We start from the raw sequence: 25,598 nt of genomic DNA, 5'->3' as shown, positions 1-25,598 counted from the left end.
CTCTAGGCTGGGGAGACAATCTTTCATACATGTTTGCAGCGCTGCCAGATCCTAATGTGAACTCATGGGAACTGAAGCTGTCGTGTTTAGCTGCAAAATTTCAATGCCACTGCTATAAATAGCACATGGCTTATTTTACAAACCTATGTGGCTGTATGAGTATGTGCATGTGTGTATATGCATGTATATGTATTCATGCATGTACACATATATATTGTGTATGTGTATATATGTGTACACACATGTATATTTGTGTGTACACTCACATATATGTTTGTATATATGTATATGTATATGTGTGGTGTATGTGTGTGTATAGTATATATATGCATGTGTGTTAAGGTCTAGGTAAAATATTAAGGCCTAGATGGAATGTTAAAATCTAGGTAGAACATTAAGTCCTAGGTAACTGTTACCTGGCTAGCCTGACATTTTATGCTGTTCCTAATATTATAAGGAAATTTTCTAAGTTGTTTCTGCTGTTACTAGGAAACTTTCTCACGCCCAAGTTGACTGCATATTCTGTTATGTTCTGGGCCCTTGGAAACCAATCAGGATAGAAGTCAGAAGAACTGTTTTGTATAGTTACCCACAATAATCTTGGACCCAAACCAACCATCCATGTGTATATGAAATCTCTTTTAGGTTACAATAATATATTTGAATTATATAAGCCAATAGCATAACTTTCTTGAGATACAGACAGCTCCCAATATGAACCTGTGTGTAAGATTTTATGGCATTTGCTTCAGTAAGCTAACCCTCGGACAGACCCGGACATAAGAGATACCTGCGCCAATGTAAGAAACTATGTGAAATAAGACTTCCATTTTGAGTAGGGGCCAAGTCAAGTTTAAGTTCCCAAGACCTCCCTGGGAACTGACGTCCTACTTGGCAGAAAGAGACATGTATGTGGGTGACCGACATCCTGGTTAGTTAAGACATGAATGTTAGACAAGTCCCATCCTGGTGGACAAGTAAGGACATGAATGTTAGACAAGGCAAGTCCCCTGCCACAGTTGAATACCCCAACCAATGGGACCAGGATAAATGTTCAACAAAGACGTGTTGCTAAGGAAATTCCCTATCCCTAAATTCCAGTTGGTGGAATCATGTTCATATGTACATATGTATACTTGCCACAGATGTCTGTGGCTTAAAAACACTGTAGGATCTTAACTTAATGTCATGGTTCAGCTCCCAAGCCTGAATCATGGCCCTGATTGATTAGTCCTGGGGTGTATACTTAAAACACTATCCCTGTCTGACTGAGATTAGTGATCATGTGTTTGTGAGGAGACTCTTGGGCCCCAATGTGTGTGTGTATACATGTGTGCATGGTGTGTGCACGGTGCATGTGTGCACACACGTGTGTGTGTGTGTGCATGTGTGTGTATGTGTGTGTGGTATGTGTGGGTGTGTGGGTATGTGCCTGCGTGTGTGCGTGTGTACGTGTGCATGTGTGTAAGCATGCTATGCATGGTATACAGAATCTAGAGAAACACATCTGGCTCTTCTTCTATCGCTCTCCACCTTATTTTCTGAGACAGGGTCTCTCACTGAAACTGAAGCTCAGTTCCAGTTAGGCTGGCTGGCCAGAGAGCTCCCGGAATTCACTTGTCTCTGCACTCCCGGCAATGGGGCTATGGACATGCACAGTTTAACCTGTGTGCTATTAACTGAATTGAGGTCCTCTTGCTCTCACAAGCACTCTTATTCGCTGAGCTCTCTCACAGCCACTCAAGTGTTTGTTTATTTTTGTATAAAATTTAACTTCCCATGTGTGTATGAAATCTCCCTTAGATTACAATAATATATTTGAATTATATAAGCCAACAGCATAACTTTGTCGAGAGTCAGACACCTCCCACAATGCTCTGCAGTTCACATTGAAGAATGCCAACTTCCTCTCCATACGGGATTCTGTCCTCTCTGGTCTGACAGACTCATTGAATCTTGCAAAACTCGCCGAAGGTATCTAGGAATTAGCCCTTGCAATTTTATCCTGTATTAACAACTGATCCTGTTTGCACACCCCTATAATACCAGCACTGAGGAGGCTGAGGCAGGAGGATTACAAGTTTAAAGCCAGCTACATACCAAGTTCTAGACTGACTACACAAGGCACCATCTCAAAAATAAAGTACTTTGAAACAAACATAGCTGGGGCCATTCTGGAGCAGGTGTGTATCAATGCTCTGTGCTCCACACTCTGATCTTGGCATTGCTTGGTAGGACAGCTACCCCTCAGCTGTACAGCAACATGGCTCTTTGGTTTCTCCACAGGAAGCAGCTGATGCCTTCAGCTACTGCTGTGCAGGTCTGAAGACAGAGGCATGGAGATGCCCTCAGTCATTGATTGCTACCATGAATGGAAGTAGATTCTTCCTTCCATGGCTATCTTTACCCCAGAGGATGTACCATGCCTCAGCTTGGCCTCCAGATGGCTGCCTAGTTGCCCACAGTTAATCCTCCTGACCCTCTGTAATCAGAGACAATGAGGTCCTGGTGCCGAACAAGCTGGAGGCTTATCAAGCAAGCTGTTTTATCTTAATCCGGAATGGAGGAAAACTTCCCTCCAAGCATCATCCAGATAAGATCTACAGTGTTCCTTGCGGTGACTTGGCATCCTTGCTTTTTCGAAAAGAGACATTGGCTCTTCACCAGCCCTGGAGCCCTTCCTGCCACAGCTGTCTCAGGCACCTGTTCATCGGCTGCCTGATCATGTCCGGGTCTCAACATGGTTACAAAGTATTTACAAGCTGAGACTCCACACAACCCCAGCACCTGCATATCAGAGTAGCCCAACAAACAATTACCTCCAAAACCAACACTAGCAAAGAAACAACTCATTGCAACATTTCCCCGGGAGAACAGAAATTGCCTCAGTTTCCATCCATTACAGCCTGTGGAACAGCCAGCATGGGGCAGATAAAGAAAAAACCCATCATCAGAATGCCCAACAGGTTCACATCCAGAAATCGAGCACCAAAGGGAAGGCTCCCTGGTGCAGTGGCCATGCATGACTGCTTCTGCAGCCTCCCTTCCCTGAGCCAGCAGCTGCACTCCACGTGGAGGAAGAGTGAGCCCTTGGTCTCTTTCACACCCACTCAACGACATGCAGGACCTCCAGACCTCCAGAGGACAGGAACAGCAGGCAGGATACCCATGGTGCATGCTCCCTTTGTTGTGGCCATGGCTCATGCTGCCTCCCACCCATTCAACGACTCTTGTGCTGACCACCCGCATTTCATTCAGCTTTAAAGACATGACAACAAGGTCCAAGATTTGAGGGATGTACCTGACTCTCTCTCCCCTCCAGTGGTGGTGGGATCTGATCAGCAAAACCAATCTTCCCTGGATCACCCATAAAGGCACTAACCTCATCCACGTTCTCAAAAGCGTTGATGACGTCATATGGCAAACAGGAGAGAAGGTCGATCACAAACCACGTCTTCAGGTAGTTCATGCGGATAAGTTTGGGGTCAGAGATCACTTCCCCCGCTGGCCCGACAAAGGTGGTGTGAAAATTCAAGACAATGTCCACCAAAAAGATGACATCCACGATGCTGTCCACCACCAGCCAGGCCACGTTATTCTGCCTGGTTTTAAAGGAGACGTTGTAAGGGACCAGGATGGCTGTGTAGAAGGTCAGGATCAAGATGATCCAATCCCATGTGGTCTTAAAGACACAGTAGTGTAGGATGATGTGAGGGGGTGTCTTTGGCGCCTCTTGCTTGTACTGGGGGAGGATGTCTGAACCCAGCTGCAGGACCTGTCCAGAAAACAACACGGAGAGAGAAAGAGTTAGGATTTAACAGAAGCATTTCACCAATCTGGATCTGCCAATGGCAAATGCTCACAACACTTGGAACAGATCATTAGCTACAATAGCAGATGCTGAAGGAATTTGTGTGAGCATGCTAACGGAAGCGCTCATACCGCCGTGATGGCAGGCCGTTATCTGGCGGACGGCAAGCTGAGCAGTGCGCTAAATACTCAGACACATTTATTATTGTCTTGCTCGTTTCTAAGCACAACCCTACCTACTTGTTTCCCTCTAGTCAGTTTTGTATGTGACACGTGAGAAGCCACGCAGAAGAATTAGGCACGTTTATCCCATAATATTTATACATCTATTGTTCTGTGCCAGGAACAATGTGGTATAGGTCATGGGCATCTGGCAATGAAGAAAGAACGCAGGGCCTCCCCGCTTGGAGCCCAGCCCTATACACACATGGAGGATTACTCTGTGTTGAGGATTCAAACTGCAAGGAAGGCTGATTTGATCCCTCTTCCTGAAAAAGGGGGCCAGGGAGTATAAAAGAGTCCACATTCCACCTGTGCTCAGAGCTGTTCTGACTTTGTCATAGACTTTCTCTTCCTGTGAAAAGGACTTTCTCATCAGAGCAATTAAGGAAACACGGGGGCTGAGGTATGGTTAAGTCAGAAGAGTGCTCTCCTAGCATGGACGGAGCCCTGGGTTTGACCCCAGCATTCCATAAGCCAGGTGATTGTGCTGGTCCCGTAACCCCAACACTGGAGAATGCGAGAGGAAGACAGAAAAATCACCTTGGCTACACAGTGAGTTTGAAGCCAACCTGAGACACTTGAGACCCTGCCCCCCTCGCCAAAAAAAAGGGGCTCAAAGAACAAAACAGATAAAACCGATTAAATAGAAGGCTGAAAAGATGGAGTAGGAACAAAGACACAGCAGGTACTCCCTTGACTTGGCTCCTCGGGTGTGCCCAGTCTTTGAATAAAGGAGGCAAGTAGCCTAGAAACACCAAGGCACACGGACAATACCACTCTCCACACACAACCCATTTTCTCCAGCCAAAGGTCAGGGCACCATGCCACGCTCCCCAGAACAGAAAGCCCTTAGACAATGACTGTGCTACTGAAGCCACGGGCTTTCAGAGATTATTGTACTAGGAGTGGCAAAGCCTGTTCCCCTCCCAAAAGTTCATCCTGCAGGGGTGAGTCATGCAGACGAAAGATCCTGAGATCTTACCATACCCCAGCGGTATGAGGTCAATCCAGAGTGGGAGAAGGGGCCACTCCTGTCACCCACAGAGAGGAGCACCCCGCCAGGCACAGAGGCACACACTCCTGATGCCAGATGGCTGAGGCAGGAGGATCATTGGAAGTTGGAGGCTAGACTGGGCTACACAGTGCATCCCTCAGTGTCACTAGAGACAGAGTGACAACTTGTTCTTTCAACCGAGGTGGACTGAAACTGGGAGATGCCTGCCCTGTCCCCAGTGTTACAAAAGAGCACCACCCCAAACTAAAGCTCTAAGAGAGACCTAAAGTCAATATTCAAAATGCCCAGGTCTGCAAACGCCATTCGTTATGCAAAGAACCACAGAAATAGCACACCGAGTGAAAAGTGGTTAATCAGTAGACACCAGCACCAGAAATGACACACAGACATCAGAAGCATCAAACACGAGATTATTCAGACAAGCTGGAAAATAAATGGAAACACGGGACATCCTGGCACAAAATGAGCAGATGCAAAGAGGAGTCAGAAACTTCAGACCCCAATACAGTAACCACTATAAAAAAAAAATCCATGGGTACCTTCATGAGCAAAGCCTCGGGGGTGTGGAAGAATCCGTAACTTGAAAACACACCTGGAATCCTTCTGCAGTTCCTGCTCTGTTACAGACATGACCACTGCAACTCAGAGAGAAGGGGACAGTGCTAGAGAGGACCAAGCCACCAGGAAGACAGGTCGACCCTCATGTGGATGTGTGGAAAAGGATTTCTGAGTACACGAAGCAAAAAGAATATGGAAATGGAGAGGGAACTCATCCACAGCACGTCGCTCTCAACAGAGGACACAGTGCTAGGCAGAAGACTAGAGAAAGGGGTGGAAGATGGAGCTCCGTGGTAGAGAGTTAATGTGAGACCTTGGGTTCCATCCTTACCCTGGGGAAGCAGGGAGGGGAAGGGGGAAATGAGAGGATTCACAAGAAGAAGTAGAATTTGATAAAACCGAGAAGCAGTGGGATTTTTAGACTGATATAATTCTCTTCCCCCAACAGCAGAGGCACACAGAGCGTTATGGAGAGAACCTCATGCCAGTCCGTCAGACAGCCGCAAACACTTAACAGAAAACCACACAGTGCCTGTCCTATACCCACACACACGCTGGAAAGACAGCAAGAGAATATGCGAGCACTTGAACACTAAACAATGCATTCTTCAATAATTCATGGGCCAAAGAGGGCATATCAAAAGATGATTTAAAATACGCTGAATTTGGTGGGAATGAAAACTCAACACCTCGGAACCAGTGGGGTGCGACTGAGGCAGAACTGAAAGGGAGGTGTGCAAAGATGAAATGAGAGCCCTGACCAGTGACCCAACCCCTCACCTTAAGAACCTCTGTCAAGCTAGAGGAAAGCCAGCAGACGGAATGCTAAATGACAGAGACATTTGGAAGCACAAGGACAGCAGCCGGTGGTTTTTAAAAGATTAGAACTAACACTGGGACTGGGGTGCTGGCTTGTAGCTCAGTGATCAAGGCCCTGGGTTCAATCCCCAGCAATAAAATATAAAGGAAAAGCAATGTAAACTGTCAAAAAAACAAATAAACAAACAAACAAAAAAACCAAACAAATGACCAAGGGTGAATGAGTCAGAGTAACCCCTGGGAACACAGGAGACCAGAAAAGACAGTAACGAAAAGCTATGGTGACTCAGTGCTTAGACGCTTCAACAAATGGATCCCCAAAAGGCACACAGCGTGGCAACCCACAGCTCGAAACCAAAGGACTGAATTCTTACTGTTCGACTCCCCAAAGCAGATAAAAACCAAGGTTTAAATTCCCAAAGCAGATCTCTTCAGTCCCAGGGGGTCTTCATGATGAATGTTTCCAGATCTAAAGACAGAAATCACAGCAACTTTGCACAACCTCTTGCAGAAAACACCAGCAGAGGGGACAGTTCGCAATTCTTCCTGCGAAATTAGTGGTACCTCGACTCCCAAGCCAAAGACAGCATAGAAAACTACAAATCTGCCCCATAAACCTATATACGAAAAGTCTTAACAGCTGGCAGCAGGCAGCGTTTAGCAGTATTCGAAAATGAATTACCACAGCAGCCTATTTCAGAAGTGTAAGTTGATTCGATATTTGAAAGATCGGTGATTGATAACGCTCAGTACCCATTCATAATATTTAAAAAAAAACAACTTGGATATAGGAATATGGGGAAATCTTTTTAAAATTTACAAAGGAATGGAAGAAAAGGAGGGATGGAGTGAGAAAGTGGGAAAGGGGTGGTAGAGGGGTACAGGCCCTGTGACCTATGGCGAACCTTTCACTTTATCACAAAAACCCAAGAGCTTTGCCATTAAGATGAGGAAAGGTAAGACACTGGCTCTCATACTCTCCCTCAGCACTGTCTTGCCATACAGTAAAGCAAAACAGGAAAGAACAGGTGACCAGGTCACAGAGGAAGTCACACAACTCCCCCATTTGCAAAGGACACAGTGGTGTCCCTACGGGTTCTCTGAGAACCTACGGGGAAACCTGGAGAAGGAACAGGGCAGTTAGCAAGTTCAACAAGACAAGAGAGACACACAAAAGCCACTGCATTCCTTTACCATAGACACGAACACCGAAATGTTACACTACCATTTATAACTGCTGAAAAACACATGGTGTAAGTATAGAAGAGCGTGTTACACCCCAATGTTGAAAACAACAACATGTCAATGAGACACAGCCAAGAAACGAGGAGACGCCATTGCCGGAACTTGGAAGTCCCAACGCACCAAACATATCCATTCCCCCCAAGTGGACATCTAAGTTTAGCACAGCTCCTATCAAAATGCTAGCGAGAATCTTTCTAGACACATATGCTCAAAAAACTCCCTAAAATTATGTGGAAGGGAAAAAGAATTCGAATGCCCAAAGCAATTTTTAATAAGAATAAAGTAGTTGAAACTTGCCAAATTATATACATTAAACACATATGGGTTTCTTGGTTTTGTTTAATCTCTCCTCAGGGGAGGGGGAGACATTACTAAAGGATCAATTATACCTCAGTAAAGAAGAAAGTGGTGGGATGGGTGTAGCTGACTTCGAGACAACTACAGCTTCTGTAATTAAGACTGGGCTGTCAACAGGACACTGGATGCAGGAAACAACATTATCAGAGGATAGGGTAAGGCTCACCCAAATATGCCCACGTGACTTTCATACCACTGGGGTGTGTGACCCCTCGCAGGCCAAAAACCAAACCCTTAGCTGTGCTTTAAACCTTATCAAAAACTGAACTCAAACATCACTGGATGTAGACTGGATGTAAAACCACATCTCAGGAGAAAATGTCTGAGAAAAGCTTTAGGATCTTACATTCAATGGCATAACCATGACTGGTAAATGAAGAAAAGACCTGCTGGGCTTTACAAAGATGATTGGACAGGTGTGGTTGAAGCAAACGCCTGCAAAACAGCATCAACAGAGAGCTAGCATGGAGAGCATACGATCTAGTATGCCGACCTCCAATTCAACAGGAGAAAAGCAATCCGGTCAGAAAACATGTAAAAGGCATTGCCGACATGGATTTACAGAGAGCAAAGGAGCACGTTAGCCATTAGGAAAACACAGAAACCACAAGGAGACTTTCCTGCATGCCTGTCAAAATATCTGATATGAACAGCCATGCTGGGCATAAAATGCCGGTGAGAAGAAAATGATCAGACCCTCAGTAGGAAGGTAAAATGGAGTGGCCATCCCAAAAGAGTGTGGCAGCTTATGGGACTCAGGAAGCAAAATCATATGGCTGAGCTTTAAGTCCAAAATGTGGTCTCATGAAGACCTATGTGAAAACACTTATAGACACTTAATAGAGAAAACATCAGCGGAAATTCAGATAGCCTTCAATGGACACAGGGTTAAGCAAACCCTAACACTATATATCTATACCATATATCTATATGGTATATCTCTATATGGTGTGTGTGTGTGTGTGTATATATATATATATATATATATATATATATATACCATAAAACTCAAATCGGCACCACAAAAATGTGCATTAGACATAATTACCTGCCTGACCCTCAGTAAAAATTTTTCAGCTTTGTGATTTATATAACACACCTTTAGTGTGCGCACGTGAATGCATCTATACGATGTGCATGTGTGTATGCACGTGCATGTGTGTGCAAGTGAATGTATGTGCACGTGTGTGTTCATGTATGTGTGCATGTGTGTGTGTGCATGTGTCCATGCATATGTATTCATGTGTATGGGCACATGTGCATGTGTGCATATGTTGGGGGGAGGTGTGCATGTGTGTGTGCATGTGTGTCTTCACGTGTGTGTGCATGCATGTGTATGTATGTGCATGTGTTTATTTTCAGATAGGGTCTCTTCATTAGCCTGGAGCTAGCCAACTAGGCAAAGCTACTGGCTAGCCCAAGGATCTTCAATCTGGCCCTCCTAGTGCTGGGATTCCAAGTGCACATGAGTATTATCACGTGTTTGGGGGTCTAGTCCATGTCCTCACTCTTGTGAAGCAGGTACTTTATGGGCTGTGCCATCACCCAGGTCTTACTACAGGTTTATGATTCCAATTATATAACTTAATTGTGATAACACAGTTATAAAAATATTACAGTAAATGGCTGCCCAGGCTGAAGAAGTATGTGAGGAGAAGGAGGCGGGTATGTGGGACCATTTAGCTCCATTGTTTAGAGCTGTCTGGGAATATTCAGTTATCTCAAATAAGCTTAGTGTTTAAATATCAACCAAATGTAGGTGAATTATGAATGCTATGAGGAAAGGGGCCCATGAATCTAGCTAAGGAAAAGGCAGGTGAAAAGGGAGATGGGGTTTTAGGGTTTGTTCTGTTTTCCAAGACACAGTCTGAGGGATAGACTACCCAGCTAGAAAGCTATAAGACTCTCCTCACAAGCAGCTAGGTGCAAACTGAAGCCACCCACAGCTCCTGAGTTCTGGGCAGCAAACCCTCAGGAAGATGATGTCCTTTCTGAGAGCAGTGGCCATGCCTGTGACAGTCTGATAAAATCCACAATTATTTCTAAGTGGGGTTTTCTATTCTGAGTCTTCTGAGGGCACTAATACCCCCTGCCTGAGAGAGGCCTGGACCAAAGGTACCCACATCTCTCCACAGTGCTAGGCTGACCACGTTTTCCTCATGCAGCATCCCCTACAGGAGTACTCAAGAGGATCTGAGGGAGACACCAAAGTAAGCGGGAGGAGGATGGAGAATTGTGTGCAGCTTCCTCCTTCCATCTCCAAGATTCATCTCTTACACATTAACCACAAAGACCATCGTTTTAGAAGTATATTTGGATACTAGAGTTTTTTTCCTTGCCCATTTTCATGTGTTATGATTTGCACATGTGTGCACAGTTTTTGCATGTGTGTAGATCACACATGTGGGGATATGTGAATTAGTTGTATAGACCCAAGGTGGATATAAGGAATCAAACTTGCTCAACCTTCCACTGTATTCACTGAGGTGGGGTCTCTCGGTGACAGCCAGAGTTCATAGCTATAACTAGTCTCCACAGCTCCCTTGCTCCGGGGCTCTTATCCCTCCCTCCCTCCTGTGGCTAGAGCATGGGCTGGCAGCAGCTACATGGGTTCCTGGGGATTTAAAGGCAAGCACTTAACTGCTGAGCAAAAACATTCTCTTTACATTCTCTTAACAAGCCTGTGGAGAAAGCTATGAAGGACTGCTCGAGACAGATTCAAGCGTCTGACTTAGGCTCTTGAGTATGTCACTCTGCTGTGAACTCTTAGCGTCCTCATGACATTGTGAAAAACAGAAATAACATGGAATTCTGCAGAGCAAGCACTTTATTTACAGAAAATCAATACCCTTAAGAAAATTTCCTGACCAAGAGACCATTTTGCATCCAGTAAGCTATCTGGCTACAATCACCATTTATAGTAACTACAGCGACAAGTGACTGATTATTCATATTGATCAGAGAAGATCCCTCATGAGATTGGCCAACTTCCTCCCCAGGAGGTGAACATGGCGATGGAGTCTGGTAACAGCTTTGATCCAGCAAAGCCTCAACCCATCCCGGTCCTTCAGTTCGTCATTGTCTGCCTCAGGGCTTATGGGAGCTGGGGAGATAAGTCAGTCTACAATGTGCCTCCTGCACAAGCATGAGGACCTAGGTTCAACCCCAGTGTCCCATGAATGTAATCCCAAAACTGGAGAAGGAAAGACAAGGACATCTCTGAAGTAGAAGGCTGCCCAGCCTTGTCTGCTCAGAGCCAAGCCAGTGAGAGACTATCAGGAAAAAGGGGGACAGGGGACAGAACTTTAGGAATGACGACTGAGGTTGACCTCTGACCTTCACACCACAGAGAGAGAGAGACAGAGACAGAGAGAGAGAGAGACAGACAGACAGAGACAGAGACAGAGAGACAGAGAGACAGAGAGACAGAGAAAAGGGTTGCTATCTTCCAAAGGGCCAGATCTTCTGGGCTCAAAGTTAGGGCAGGTATCTCTAAGTGTATGTCTCCCTTCCACACTCAGTGCTTTCCACAAGCTTGGCCCAGTGTGGAGAACAGGATACTCATCTAGAATGTTGTCTTAGTCAAGGTTTCTATTCCTGCACAAACATCGTGACCAAGAAGCAAGTTGGGGAGGAAAGGGTTTATTCAGCTTACACTTCCACATTGCTGTTCATCACCAAAGGAAGTCAGGACAGGAACTCAAGCAGGTCAGGAAGCAGGAGCTGATGCAGAGGCCATGGAGGGATGCTACTTACTGGCTTGCTTCCCCTGGCTTGCTCAGCTTGCTCTCTTATAGAGTCCAAGACTTCCAGCCCAGGGACGGCACCACCACAATGGGCTGAGTCCTCCCCCCTTGATCACTAGTTGAGAAAATGCCTTACAGCTGGGTCTCATGGAGGCATTTCCTCAACTGAGGCTCCTTTTTCTGTGACAACTCCAGCTTGTGTTAAGTTGACACACAAAACCAGCAAATGTGCTGGTCTGCAAGTCCTGGAACCATAACACAGCGCTCCTACCAACGTCTCTGCCCTCAGCAGCATGGTCAGGTGTTTCTAGTATCTTCCTTTGGTCATCCTATACGAGTGAAGTTTAGGAAGGCAAAGAGCTAGCAGCATTTCTACCATACTCCCTATCCCAGTTAGTATGTTTAGTGCTGTGATACTGAGCCATGACCAAAGCAAACCTGGGGAGGAAACGTTTTATTTGGCTTGCACTTCCACAACACTGTTCATCATCAAAGGAAGTCAGGACAGTAAGTTGAAGGCAGGAGCTGAAGCAGAGACCATGAAGGAGTGCTGCTTACTGACTTGCTCCTCATGACTTGCTCAGCGTGCTTTCTTATAGAACCCATGGCCATCATCCCAGGGATGGTACCACTCACGATGGGCTGGGTCATCCCTCATTAATTACTAATTTAAAAACAAAAATGTCCTACCTACCTACTTACAGTTGGACGTTATAAAGACAGCATCTCAGTTGAGAGGTACCCTCCTCTCAGATGACTATAGCTTGTGTCAAATTGACATAGAACCACCCAACCTACTTCCTGAGGGTAGGCTCCTAAGTGCATGTTCTGGTTCTATGCCCAGTACTGTTCACAAGCTTGGTCCAGTGACTCCCTCAGCCAGGCTGAGCTCCCTAAGGCAGATGCCATTTCTCCCAGTGTAGTATCTCTGGTTCATGCCCCCCACCCCAACCTCTCTGTAGGACATCTGAGCAAGGCATGTTTCTGTCCTAGGTGCTCTCCACAGGCCTGCATGGATGGGGCTGGGAGTGTTCCCGCCAACAAGGAAACAGCGCACAGAAAGTCAGACAGGCCCATCGGTCACATTTCTCTAGAGCTCTTCACCCCACAGTCCTCTGCTGCATCTTTAAACCCCCACAGTCTGCCTCTGAGGGGAGCAAGGATGGGGAGGCAGAGGCTCGGTGTAATGGAGGGGAAAATGACTCACCCTTCATCACAGCAGGGTTGAGGAAGCAGAGGAGGTGGCGGTGGGCAGGCTGCCAGCTCTGAGTGTGCAAGTCACACCCTGCTCTAGACACCTTGTGTAACAGTGACCCACACAGTCCTCAATCCTGAAGCCCCGGGACATTAGAAGGCATTTCACTCACGTCCAGGCTGGGAAATAGATCACAAAGGTGAAGGTTTGCTCTCAGTCTTACTGCAGTCTACAGGAAAGACACTAACTCCAAATCCAGTTTCCTGATTCAACACTTCTTCTTCTACTGTGTGCCAACTCTCTAAGAAACCCAGGCTCCCAGTAGAAGGCACCATCTCCCCTCCCAGTGTGACCTTCTCCAGAACATTTTATTAAGGTCCTCGTCCTAGCTACTTTTCTGTCTAACAAAGAACACCCTGACCAAAAGCAGCATGAGGAATAAAATGGTTCATGGGGTGAAAGTCCCAGGGTCATGGGCCATCGCAGAGGTCAAGGTGGTGCTGTTCACTCTCCATCCACAGTCAAGGACAGAAGCAAATGCATCCATACAGCCTGCTGGCTCTCTTCCAGCTTTGTCTCTCTCTATACAATGCCCTTTTGCCTAGGAACCCACAGTGAAATGGGGCTTCTTATACCAATTAACAATCTCCGATAGACACGCCCACAGGCCACCCTGACCTGGATTATTCTTCATCCAAATTTCCCCCCATGCCAAGTGATTTAGGTTGTGGCAAATTAACAGTTAAAAGTAACCGTCACAGCACCAAACCAGCTAGGCTGGGCTGGCCTGAGTCTGTGTCCCCCTTTAGAGTCATCAACGCACATGTAGGGGAGTCAAGGAAATGACATCATGCTGAGTGGCTTTGCCGAGATGAGGCTGTGATTTCTTACACTCAGCTGTTTAGCCTGTTAGCTAGATGTTCACTCTTGGTTCATGTTTCGGCTAAAGCTGAACCAAGAGGCCCTGCATCTTCCAGCAGTCACAGGCCTACACACTGGCCCCACACTCACCCCTCCTCCTGTTTCAGTAGAGGGTGTTTTCCCTGTCAAAGGCTAACCCCTCCACCTGCCCTGAGCCTCATCTTCTACTTGCTCCAGTGCCTCACCCCCACGCCTCCCATGATGCTCCTCAGTCCTTCCCCTTAACCTTTCTGTGGACGTAAGTTCTTTCCATCACCTCTTAGACACAAGTCAACTCCCTTTCCTTGCTACTTCCCTTTTAGACAGACTCTTTAAAGAGAAGTCAGTGTCTTCACTTTTTGTCCTCAAGTACCTGCCTTGTATCTTATCTGATCACCGCCTTCTAGATCACTCACTCTCTAGAGACAACCAAGGTCATCAGCAATTTCTCTGTGGCTAAACGTATTAGATCTCTCATCATCTCTGTCTCTCTGTCTCTGTCTCTCTCTGTCTCTGTTTCTCTGTCTGTGTGTCTCTGGCTCTGGTTCCCCCTCCTTCCCCGCCTCTCTGAGGCATTTTAGAGATTTTTTTTCTCTCCTCTGTCGTTTAAAGGGTATGTGTGTGTGTGTGTGTGTGTGTGTGTGTGTGTGTGTGTGTGTGTTCGAGTGTGCAAGATGGGCATACACAGATGTATATGCATGTGGAGTCCCAGAGTTTGCCCGAGTGTTTCCCTCAATTTCTCTATGCATTTGAGGCAGGACCTCTCAGTTTAGCCCAGAGCTCACCAGTTGTCTAGTTGAAGCCCCAGGGATCATCTGTCTCTGACTCCTGAGTGCTGGCATTACAGGCAACCACCATGGTTTTTTCATCGGTTCAGGGGATCTGCCTCGCTCTTGCGCAGTAAGCACTTTATCCACTGAGCCATCTCCCGCACCCACTTTTCTTCCTTCTTGAAACACTCTCTGCTTGGCTTTCTCTCCACTCTTTCCAGCCCTCGTACCACAGAGACATGCAGCTCAGATCTCCCTACATGGGAAGTGATGTCACCCATTTTAGGTTTCTCATACAAGTCCAATCATACAGTACTTTTCTTTCTCTGTGTGACTTAATGGCCTTTTAGGTCCATCTGTGTTATTGAAAATGGTGAGATTTAACTGTACTTTAGTAATATTCTACTGTAGGTATAAGTATGTGGTAGGATTTTTCCTTTTCTTTTTTCTTTTTAGTCTACTGGTACATTGATGCACAAAGGTTGCTTCCATACCGTGGCTATCATGAATACTCTTTGGTGAGCACGGGGGGTGGGGGGGGAAGGCAGCTCCTTGGGGTCCTAACTTCAATTTCCAGCTATAATTCTTCGCAAAGTATAATCTCATGAATCCTCACAGATCACTGCTATCCACACGGCATAGACTAGAGAGAATGTTACACATTGAGGCTGTCACAGGCACCCCTACAGAGAAATAAAAGCCGGTTGGGGTAGACCATTTAGCCTCAGGGAGGTTTCTTTCCACCCCCAACCCTCCACCTCAGGGAGGTTTCCCAGGAGTGGGGTATTAGGTTACAGTTCCTATCTCGGTTAGGGTTTCCATCACTGTGAAGGGACGCCATGACCAAGGCAACTCTTATAAAGGCAAACATTTCAGTTTACGCTGGCTCACAGTTTCAGAGGTTTAGTCCATTACCACCATGGCAGGAGGCATGGCAGCACACAGGCAGGCCTGGTGCTGGAGAAGGAACTGTGTTGGGAAACCCTGCTATTAAGGTTGCAGTCTACCATGACTAGACAGCTCCCTGAGCTCAGTGGAAAATTGGGAAACTCCCTTTTACAGAGGGACTTCCTCTTCTCTGCCTGACCCCACATCCTCTACCTGAGGAAGGTCACATAGTCCTTGGCAAAATTACAGATTCAACTTCCTGGAATGCCTTTCCGTGCAAATGAGGCACTCCCAGTTCCTTAAGTCTCAGCCAATGACCATTCACCCTCTGATGAACCCCTTCCCACTCTCCAAGGTTTATACAGCCCTTGTCAACTCTGAACAAAGAACACAAGCTGTTTCACTGAAATCCTCAGAGAACATACCCCCCAACCACAGCAGTGAGGGAGGGACCAAATTCCTGCTGACCTACCCATTCAGGACTGCGCTACAACCTTCCCGGCCTGCACCCCAAGAGAGGAAGTGGAACCACAGAGCTGAGAGTTCCACCTCTTGATCCCCAGGCAGCAAGGAGAGACTGTCTTCTGCAGGCAGCCAGGAGGAGGCTAGAGTCCACACTGAGTGGAGCCTGAGCTTAGGAGAACTCAAAGCCTGTTTATCCAGTGACACACTTCCTCCAACAAGGCCACACCTCCTCCAATAAGGCCACACCTCCTCCAATAAGGCCACACCTCCTCCAACAAGGCCACACCTCCTCCAACAAGGCCACACCTCCTCCAACAAGGCCACACCTCCTCCAATAAGGCCACACCTCCCCCAATAAGGCCACACCTCCTCCAATAAGGCCACATCTCCTCCAGTAAGGCCACACCTCCTCCAACAAGGCCACACCTCCTAATAGCACTACTATTTATAGCCAGGCATTCAAACACATGGATCCGTGGGGGCTAAAAATACCATTTACTGGGTGTTTGCTCTAAGCCCCAGGAGGAATGAGTAAATCCCTTATATGTTCTTTAACTCCTGTAACTCCATGGCATATCCTTCATAATCAAGAAGAAACCTAGACATAAAATAGTAAATGACTTTATCCCAAACCGAAATTTTCAAGTTGTGTAGCCAGCATGGAAACCCTTGTCAAGGTGAACGCCAGAGTAATATTTTCAAGCATCTGTCCCAGCCAGGGTCTGGATTTAGTCATTAAATCTACGTAGCTATTACTGGGTCATGAAAGTAAATATTTGCTTTCATTTTATAGGCAAAGATATATTACTTCACGGAGGATAAGCGTGAACCTGATTAACGAGAGGAGCTAAGACAGAAAGCTAGTTCTAAAGGTCCAAAACTCCATCAACTAAAGCACCGAGAACCAGTGGAAAATTATATAAGCCGCACACGTGATTCTCGTGCAGTTTACATGTCCTAGTCGGCACACAAAAAGTAGCAACAAAAACCAGATAAAATTATAAAAACATTCATTCTGATTACTTGGCACATCCCAAATATTACCTCAACACCAAGTCAACGTAGGACAGGTGAGATTGGCTTTTACATTCTTTCACTCTAAACGCATGGGTTCACACCTGGGAGACCTCTCAGTATGCTCAGTGGTCAGCATCCTGAGCAACTCAAGCTCTGAATCAGGAGTAGGACGCACCACAGGACCATCCTGGATGAGGGATCAACAAATACAGCCATTTTCCTCAAAAGTAGGTCTGTAGTTTGGGTTAAAAGTGTGCACTGTGGGCAATGGTGTCATGTGAACATGTATGACAGACACTAAGGTCACAGAAGGGGGACAGCGAAGGGAGCACAGGGACACCATTGGGGGAAGAGCTGCGGACACAGTAAGTCGGTCCCGACACAGCATCTGCAGGCCCATCCTTGAGCCTCAGCCAGGAGCCACAGTGATCAACCCCATCGAGGCGAGATCTCGAGCCTCAGTTTCCCTATTTGAACAGTAAAACTAACGTTGTCTGCATCGGAGCAGAACTACACAGATCAAGTCAGAACAGAGGTGCTGGTGTGGGTGCCTCCGTATGGTCTAATGGATCCTGAAGTGGTATTCAAAAACTAGTATTTTTTAATTTAGTAATTTTATAAGAAAAATATTGTTCAAGAGATCCTGAATAAGAATCACGGAAGTTTCCACAGTCAATGTGTGTGGAATCTTCTAGAAATATATCCTTCTAAGCCAAAACTGGAGTGATTCAGATAGCCACCAGTCTCCTCAAGAATCAGGGACCAATTGCTGCACAAATGAAATAAGACCGAAAGTTGATTTATTTAAGGGGGAGAAGGTATCCTACAGAATCTATGGGCCTTCTATTTTAATAAAAACATCCACTGATTAAATGCCTGATGGGAAGTCGGCCATGAGAAGTTGTCCCCAAGGAACTGATGATGGTTTAGAATAGATGTATTAACAGAGAGCCACAGTACAAGGCAACAAGAGGTGACATGTGTGTTGAGAGCAGAGAAAACAAACTGACTGGGTGTAGGAAAGGGCTTAGCTGTTAGGCGGCCAAGCTCTGCCCTGGAAGATGAGCCACAAGGCAGAGGCTCACAAGGCTGTTTTTAGCACACAAATAGTTAGAGGCAGGCAGTGCAAAAGCTTACTGTAGGGCGAATCAGCAGTGGCTGAAGCTTATGTGTGTGGGGGGAGGGGGTCTAGGCACCAGAGAACACAATCCGGAGGTGAAGTTGGATTAGGGGACAAGTGGAGTTGACGAGGACCTGGCATACAGGGGTGGTTTTCAGTACAGGACACTAACCGAAGATCTGTGAGGCTCGTGGGGGCAGTGGTATAGAGAAAGCCTAGAAGGTCCAAGTCTGGAGGCTGGGAGGGATCTTGATACCCGCGTACATCCAGCGGTTAGCATGTGAGATTCTTTCGGAACCCCAAGGAAGAGGAGACACGGGGTTAAACACATGATCCTTCCTGGGATCTGAAATGACCCTGAAAGGGTCCTCTCAGGAGAGCCATGTGGCGCATGCCCACAAGCAGCAGAAAGCACCTGAGTCCGATGGAGAACTGCCTTCCTTAAGAGTGACCCCTGAGTCCTCCCCACTCTGCCTAACACACTGGGTCACTTCATCATTTAAGAACGCGTACAAAGAGAAAAACAACCCCTCCTCCATCACCCGCACCGCCCCACATATCCCCCTCCACGAATGGCAAGACCATGCTGGCTCTCGCACCCTTACTCCCACGTGCTCCCTTCTACTTCCCCACAGCAGCTTCAGAAGCTCCTGGGCCTAAAACCGGCCCGGGTGTTTATGACTGCAGTGTCACGTGCTCAAAGGAACAAAGAACGCTGGGCCTTAGCATGGCTGGGGCTGGGCTCAGTCACCGAAGAAAGCCTGACTTGGGGCTTCCGACATCCTGAGCTAAAGAGTCGCTTCATTCCTGTTATAAACGCCCTTCTCCATGAACTGAGCAGGTGCTATTTTTAGGGTTTTCCATGATGCGCTTGCTCTTTAACGGAAGAAATAAAGGCAGAGGAAGCAATCAGGGTGCTACCTCAGACACACTGGAGCGCCGGCCGAGCAGCCGTCATGAGATGATACCTCACGCTCAGCGGCAACTCGGCCATAACTTGATTTCTGCCCATTTTTGTGAGTCCTTCAGCTGCATTCTTGGAACACTGTTTTGAAAGCTTCAGGTACATTTTAAAGTTTTAGGATGGTTTAGAGTTGAGATACACTGGCCAGAAAATAACGTCACTGTGTGAAATCCACCGCAAACCATCTTCCACTGTCCATGGTGAGACACACTACTGTCACAGGGGAGGTGGGGAGAGATCCGTGTGGGAGAACAAACCAGCTTGGCTAGGGATCAGTCTTTGCTTCTTTTCTTCCTTTGTTATATAATAAACATTTACCAGGCACTTGGCATATTTTAGCATTGTGGCAAGTGTCTATTTGGTTTTGTGTGTGTATGTGCATGTGTATATACATGCATGCACATTCATGCACATGCGTGTATATGTACCAATACAGGTGCATATACATGTATATGTGGGTACAGGTGTGTGCACATGCCTGTGGAGGCTACAGCACAGCCTGAAATATGATTCCTAAAGGATCACCTAGTTTGGGGCTTCACTGTTTGCTGACTGCTTGAGACAGGATCTTCCTGGGGCTTCACCCACCCTGGCAGGCCAGCAAACCCCAGGGATCTGCCTGCCTCTGCTCCTCGGATGGGATTACAGTCAAGCACTACTCCAGGGTCTTGTGCGTGAGTTTCTAAGATTGTCCTCATGCTTCCCCCAGAGCCATCTCCCTGTCGCAGAGTCGTGTCCCATTGTAAGAATACATGTGAAGAAACAGCCCTTCCTGAAAAGACCTTTCATCCACTGGAGAAGGCAGATAGAAGTCAGTACATCCCCAGCGACACACACATTCGAGAGGGTCTGAGAGGGACATGCTGGCAGCCTGGGTGGACAGGGGATCAAGCAATAAGACCCTTGTGGAGAAGCATAACAAGCACAAGTATGGCTTCTGCACATGAAGGATGAAAAGGTCCCTACCAGGAGATGGGTCAGACTGAGGAGGCCATGTGCCCAAGCCCAGGGAACAAGAGCCTGAGGAGAACTGAGGTGCCAGAACTGAGTGAGGGCAGGAAGCAGCTGAGCAAAGGGTTACTCCAGTTTGGGGTCACAGTGTACAATTTAAATAAGCCCAGCGACGCAATAAGAAGCTGTTAAAACGTTGTAACTTTTAACAGCATGCAATTAGATCAGATGTGTGTTTTAAAGCATCTCATATCCATACAAACATCTTCTAAGGTCAGTGACATCCTGGCTGCTCGAGGATGTGGGGAGGATTAACAAAGCTAAACAACCTTTCAGCCTGCTGGTCCTCCGCAGCGGAGGCTGGAGGGAGGACTTGGGTCAGTCTGACTCCAGATTTCTTTCTTTTTCCACTACATCATCCTGTCTCCACCAGAAAAAGAAGAAAGAGATGTGAGTGCTACAAGAAAATCCCCGGGGTTGGTGTCAGCTGGATATTTACAGCTTTTTCACCAAATTCAAGTAAAGGTTTGACCCTCAATGTCACTGAACTTTGTGCTGTCCCCTCCCTGACTCTAGCAAGCAAAGGTCATAAAAATACAATAAGCATGTTATAGAAACAGTCCTCAAAGAAGGGCAGCGACTCCCCCAAGTATAACAGACGCTATAGCCCCCTGTGCAGGGGGCCACCAACAAGCCACCTCCAGGGTTGGGAGGAAGGCAAGCATCATTGTACAGCCACTCCCCAAGCTCCCTCTAGCATAGCATGAGGTGGGCATTTCTAAGCTCTCCAGTGACAACACTAAATGAACTGTGTACCAGGCATAGCCCATGGTCCACATGCAAGCAGTGAGGATTCGTTCCAAAGAGGCTCTAGGGGGTCCTTGAAGTTCCTCCCACTCTTGGGAGTTCCTTCTCACTTTTCCTTAATAAATCTATGTTAACCCTGTTCAAAACTATCATTATAAAAAGCAAAATGAGCTCACAGAAGGGAGATGGCTCAGTAGGTTAAGTGTTGCAAGGTAAACACAAGAACCTAAAAGCTTTCAGTAATAGGGAGGCAGAGCCAGGAAGGCCCTGGGGATGACTGACCAACCAGTGACCTCTAGGCTCAGTGAATGGAATCTCAAAAGAAAAAAGTGATCAAGGAAGAGGCATGATGTTGACCTCTGACCTCCACACAGATGCACACACATACAAATATATGCATATGCACACACGAGCACACACATATGCACACATGCATACATACACATGAATACACACACACACACACACACACACACACACACATCTGAAGTTCCATCCACTAGGGTGATGCTCTCTCCAAAGCCTCCTGCAGAAAGGAGTCAGGAACATTAGCACTCATCCACAGTGTTCATGGACAAAGGAAGTCAATGCCCCAAAATCAGATGGAGGGAGAATATCCTCTATACAGAGACTGAAGCAGGATAGTTTGTTTCAAGAAAAAGATCCACATTTTGACTCACACAAACCCTGGCAGCCTCCACTGTAGCACAGACTGGGGACAGAGATGGAAAGACTCTGGCCAGCTTCAACCTGAACATCAGAAGCAGGGACCATAAAGAACAAGCCTAATATGTATTCAATGACAGAACTGCATCCACACCAGTTCTCTGAGCATCTGTGAAGCCAGCCATGCTGGTGATGAGACGCAACATGCATATCTACTTGCCCCAGATAGGGAGTCTATGACAGACCAAAGTACAGATGCCATCAAAGCCCAACTTGGTGAACCAATGAGTTTTTACTGGGGTTACTGACAGGAGTATGGGAGAAGTGTTGCTTACAGGCAGAAATTACTCAAAGCAGCTGTATCACCAAGGTCTACTCCAGTATGGGTGGCATCTGGGAAAACCTGGACCACACTGCAGCAGCTCAGCAGGTTTGGAGTGTCCTTTCCAAGCCACTCTGTCTAAATCTCTTCAGGCAACTCTGCTAGTTTGAGTCTTTGCTGCTCAGCTTCCTCCCATCTGAGACAGGCTCTCAGCTTTTATTGCTTACTCTAGTAGGCATGGACCTAGTAGATTTGGTCAGTTTCAGGGACTTCCTGAAGTTATTTTGAGTTGTTTACCTTCCTGCTTAAGGAAGGTCCTGAGGACTGAACATTAGTCTCAGAGGAAAGTGTAAGACAAGGAACTGGCTTCCAACACTCTCAGGCACTCTGATGTGTGTGTGTGTGTGTGTGTGTGTGTGTGTGTGTGTGTGTGTGTGTGTGTGTGTGTGTAGGGGGGGGCGATGATTTGTGTGGGCCTAGAGGTGTCGTGGCATACCATGGAGGACAGATGACAACTTTATGCTTTCATGCTGCTTTTTCTTCTGCTTTCACATGGTCCTGGGACTTGAACTTAGGTCATCAGGCTTTGGCAGCAAGAACTTCTAACCTCTGAGCCACTTTTCAGTCCCTTAAAAATGATTAACTTCAAGATGGGCATGCATGGTAAAAATATTTGAAAAAAATAAAACGAAAGATGAAATTAAAAGACCAGAAAGAAGTAAATGCTCCCTTTAAACGAACAGAGATAGATGGAACAGATCAAACTGAGGGAGGAAAAGGAAGAGCATAGTAAACAGAAAACCAAATCATGCGCTTCAAGGAGGTCTGACTATGTCTGAACTAACAAATGCAGAAAGGATGGCAATCCACACCAGGGGCACAGATTATCCCAGAGGAGTCAGGGGCACAACTCGACCACTTATGATGCAAGGCACCTCATCACTGTGCCCTGCTTTGTCACGGTATAACAGCGACTCCTGCTTCATACTCTGTCAGGAGAATTGTGATAACATAACGTTTAGTTAAGACCTTGCTTGCCGAGTATCAAAAGTGATATGCAGACTATGCACCCTCTAAGACTTAGATGTTTCTGAGGCAGATGCACTTTGCTGAAAGCAAGAGTCAGGAATATAAAAAAAACTGTGAGACTGAAGACTTACAAAACAGATGGAAAAATATCCCAGGAAAATACAGACTCAAAAGAATCAGGCACGCTATTAAGGGCAATAATAATTAGGCAGAAATCTTACACATAAAAAAGATGACTCCCAGGAACACTCCATGCTCCCAAAGGAGGAAAGCAACCAACAGTGCTCCCCAGCTTCGACACCCACGGACCGCATCACTAACAAGAAGGGCCGTGATAAGCCTAAGGGTGCAGTAGTGGCACACATGCTTTGGTGGTAACCAACCGTTCTCTAATTGTGCACAAGGCCAACTGGACAAAGGGGAAATCATGCCTGATAGTGGAAATCTAGCTCTTAGGGTTTTACTGCTGAGAACAGACACCATGACCAAAGCAACCCTTAGAAGGACAGCATTTAATTGGGGCTGTCTCACAGGTTCAGAGGTTCAGTCCATTGTCATCGAGGCGGGGAGTGTGGCAATATCCAGCAGGCATTGTACAGGAGGAGCTGAGAGGTCTACATCTTCATCTGAAGGCCACTAGGAGAAGACTGGCTCCCACGTGGTTAGGAGGAAGGTCTCGTTGCCTACCCCCACAGTGACACACTCCCTTCACCAAGCCCACATCTCCTAATGGTGCCACTCCCTGGACCAAGCATATTCAGACATCATAATAGCTAATTACTGAGGGCTGGTAAAGTCATAGAAGACCTACAACTGCCATTTTACTCAAACAGAAAAATCTCTAACTATATGCTAAATATTTGTCCTTGTACCCACAAGTAAGGGTAGTTCTCACCCTCATCAAGAAAACTTTGCTTTGCAGCAAACGGAGACCATTTCAGAAAATGAAAACCCAGTCCCAATTCATACATCTACAACAGAACTCCTGCAACTAAGGCTCAGGGATCATTGCCAAAGATGGGAAGGAGGCTCAGGGGTCATTGCTGAAGATGGGAAGGAAGGGCCAGAGCTAAAAACAGGGCTGGGAGAAGCCTCCGTGGATAAGGCACTTGTCACAAAAGCTTGAGGGCTGGAGCCTGGATCCTCAACTCCACTAATAGGCTGGAGGTGGCAGCATGCTTCCGTATCCCAGCATGCTGTGGGTGTAATGAGTGGCTGAGATAGGGGAAGCCCAGAAACTCAGGCCAGTTATCCTGGTTCACTGTGGTAAACAAGGTAGGAAGTGAGGACCAACAAACCCAAGGTTGTTCTGTGACATCCATACATGCACAGTAGTACCCATACATATGCATGAACCTATACACATCATAAACACACACACACACACACACACACACACACACACACTTTTTAAAAGACAGATTAAAATATAGGTAAAAAAAAAATGCACCAAAAGTTTAACACAGATGTGATTTTAGAAGGTAACATCATTTTTAAAGGTATTCAACATTTTCCTACCATTAGTAAAATATATATTAATATCACAATTCAGTATCTCTTTATGCTTACTTTATTCTAAGAATGACAATATCAAAGTCTGGCAGGACACAGGCAAAACCAGCCCTCATACGTCATAGGATATAAGACTGAATACCTAACTTTAACCAAAAGAGCTTGGCGACTTTCTTACATATATAAGTCTACCTCACACATGTGCATGGACACCCAGAAAGCAGAAAGTGCACTCATAGGAGTTTATCCCAGAGAAATAAAAGTGTCCACATAAAACCCCAGCCATATATAGCAGAAACAAGGAAAGAAGCAGAAAGAAAGAAAGAAAGAAAGAAAGAAAGAAAGAAAGAGAGAGAGAGAGAGAGAGGAAGAAAGAAAGGAAGGAAGGAAGGAAGGAAGGAAGGAAGGAAGGAAGAAAGAAAGAAAGAAAGAAAGAAAGAAAGAAAGAAAGAAAGAGGGAGGAAGGTAGGAAGGAAGATGGAGGGAGGGGGGAGGGAGAGAAAGAAAGAAAGAAAGAAAGGAAGGAAGGAAGGAAGAAAGAAGGAAAGAAAGAAAGTCACATCATATATTATTCTTTCAAATATATAAAAAGCACATACCAAATATAATAGTTTTATTAATAAATACCTAAGTTGTATAATCATGAGAAGTATCCATAGAAAGACCACAGCTTCAAGCTCGTGACCTTGGGAACAGGGGACCTCTGCTTTACTTGTTCACATCCTGGCTCTGCCTGACATGAGAAATTATCAGTATTTACAATCTCTAAAGAGTCCTTGTAGCTGGATGTCTGCTAAGCTTTTTCTCTACTACTCTGCAAGTTTGAAAAGTTTCTAACTGGAAATAAAAATATATACATACAATGAAGTGTGACATGTGACCACCAATAATGGGTAATAATGTAGATGTCATTGGAGGTGAGGAGAGAAGTGGGTCTAGACACAGTTGTACTATGCAGAACAAAGCAATCAGTAAAGAGGAGGAAGGAGACACATGCTTTCTGGAAGGTATACCTCAGACTAGATGATGTTAAGTAAGGAAAATAAGCACAATGTTCAACAAGAGAAAAATATTTAAAAGTAGACCATATTTTTGTTTAAAAACCTTGACGCAAACACACATACATACATATACACATACCACATACACAAATACCATACACACACACTCACACACACACACACACACACACAAATATTAAACTGGAAAACTTCTGCAGA

The 25,598-nt window shown here is 46.1% G+C and overlaps 1 protein-coding gene across 4 annotated transcripts in view; it reads right to left on the bottom strand.

Annotated features, from left to right (window-relative positions):
* Kcnh1 (potassium voltage-gated channel subfamily H member 1) overlaps positions 1 to 25,598 on the bottom strand; it is a 302,521-nt gene that overhangs the window by 219,463 nt on the left and 57,460 nt on the right. For 2 of the 4 annotated variants that reach the window (XR_015635384.1, NM_031742.3), the window contains exon 6: positions 3,383 to 3,775. Coding sequence is in view for 3 of the 4 variants with exons in the window: in NM_031742.3 (NP_113930.1) it covers positions 3,383 to 3,775 (393 nt within the window). In the remaining variant the exon portion in view is untranslated. Of the gene's footprint in view, positions 1 to 3,301; positions 3,776 to 23,397; positions 23,567 to 25,598 lie in introns of those variants that run through there. The other 2 variants (XM_087581589.1, XM_087581588.1) reach the window with 2 other exon arrangements.

Source organism: Rattus norvegicus, chromosome 13, assembly GCF_021556685.1.
Source record: "Rattus norvegicus strain SHRSP/BbbUtx chromosome 13, alternate assembly SHRSP_T2T, whole genome shotgun sequence".
NCBI classification, from domain to species: Eukaryota; Metazoa; Chordata; class Mammalia; order Rodentia; family Muridae; genus Rattus; species Rattus norvegicus.
Note: the sequence above shows the minus strand (reverse complement) of the source record. Positions and strands in the feature narration are given on the sequence as shown.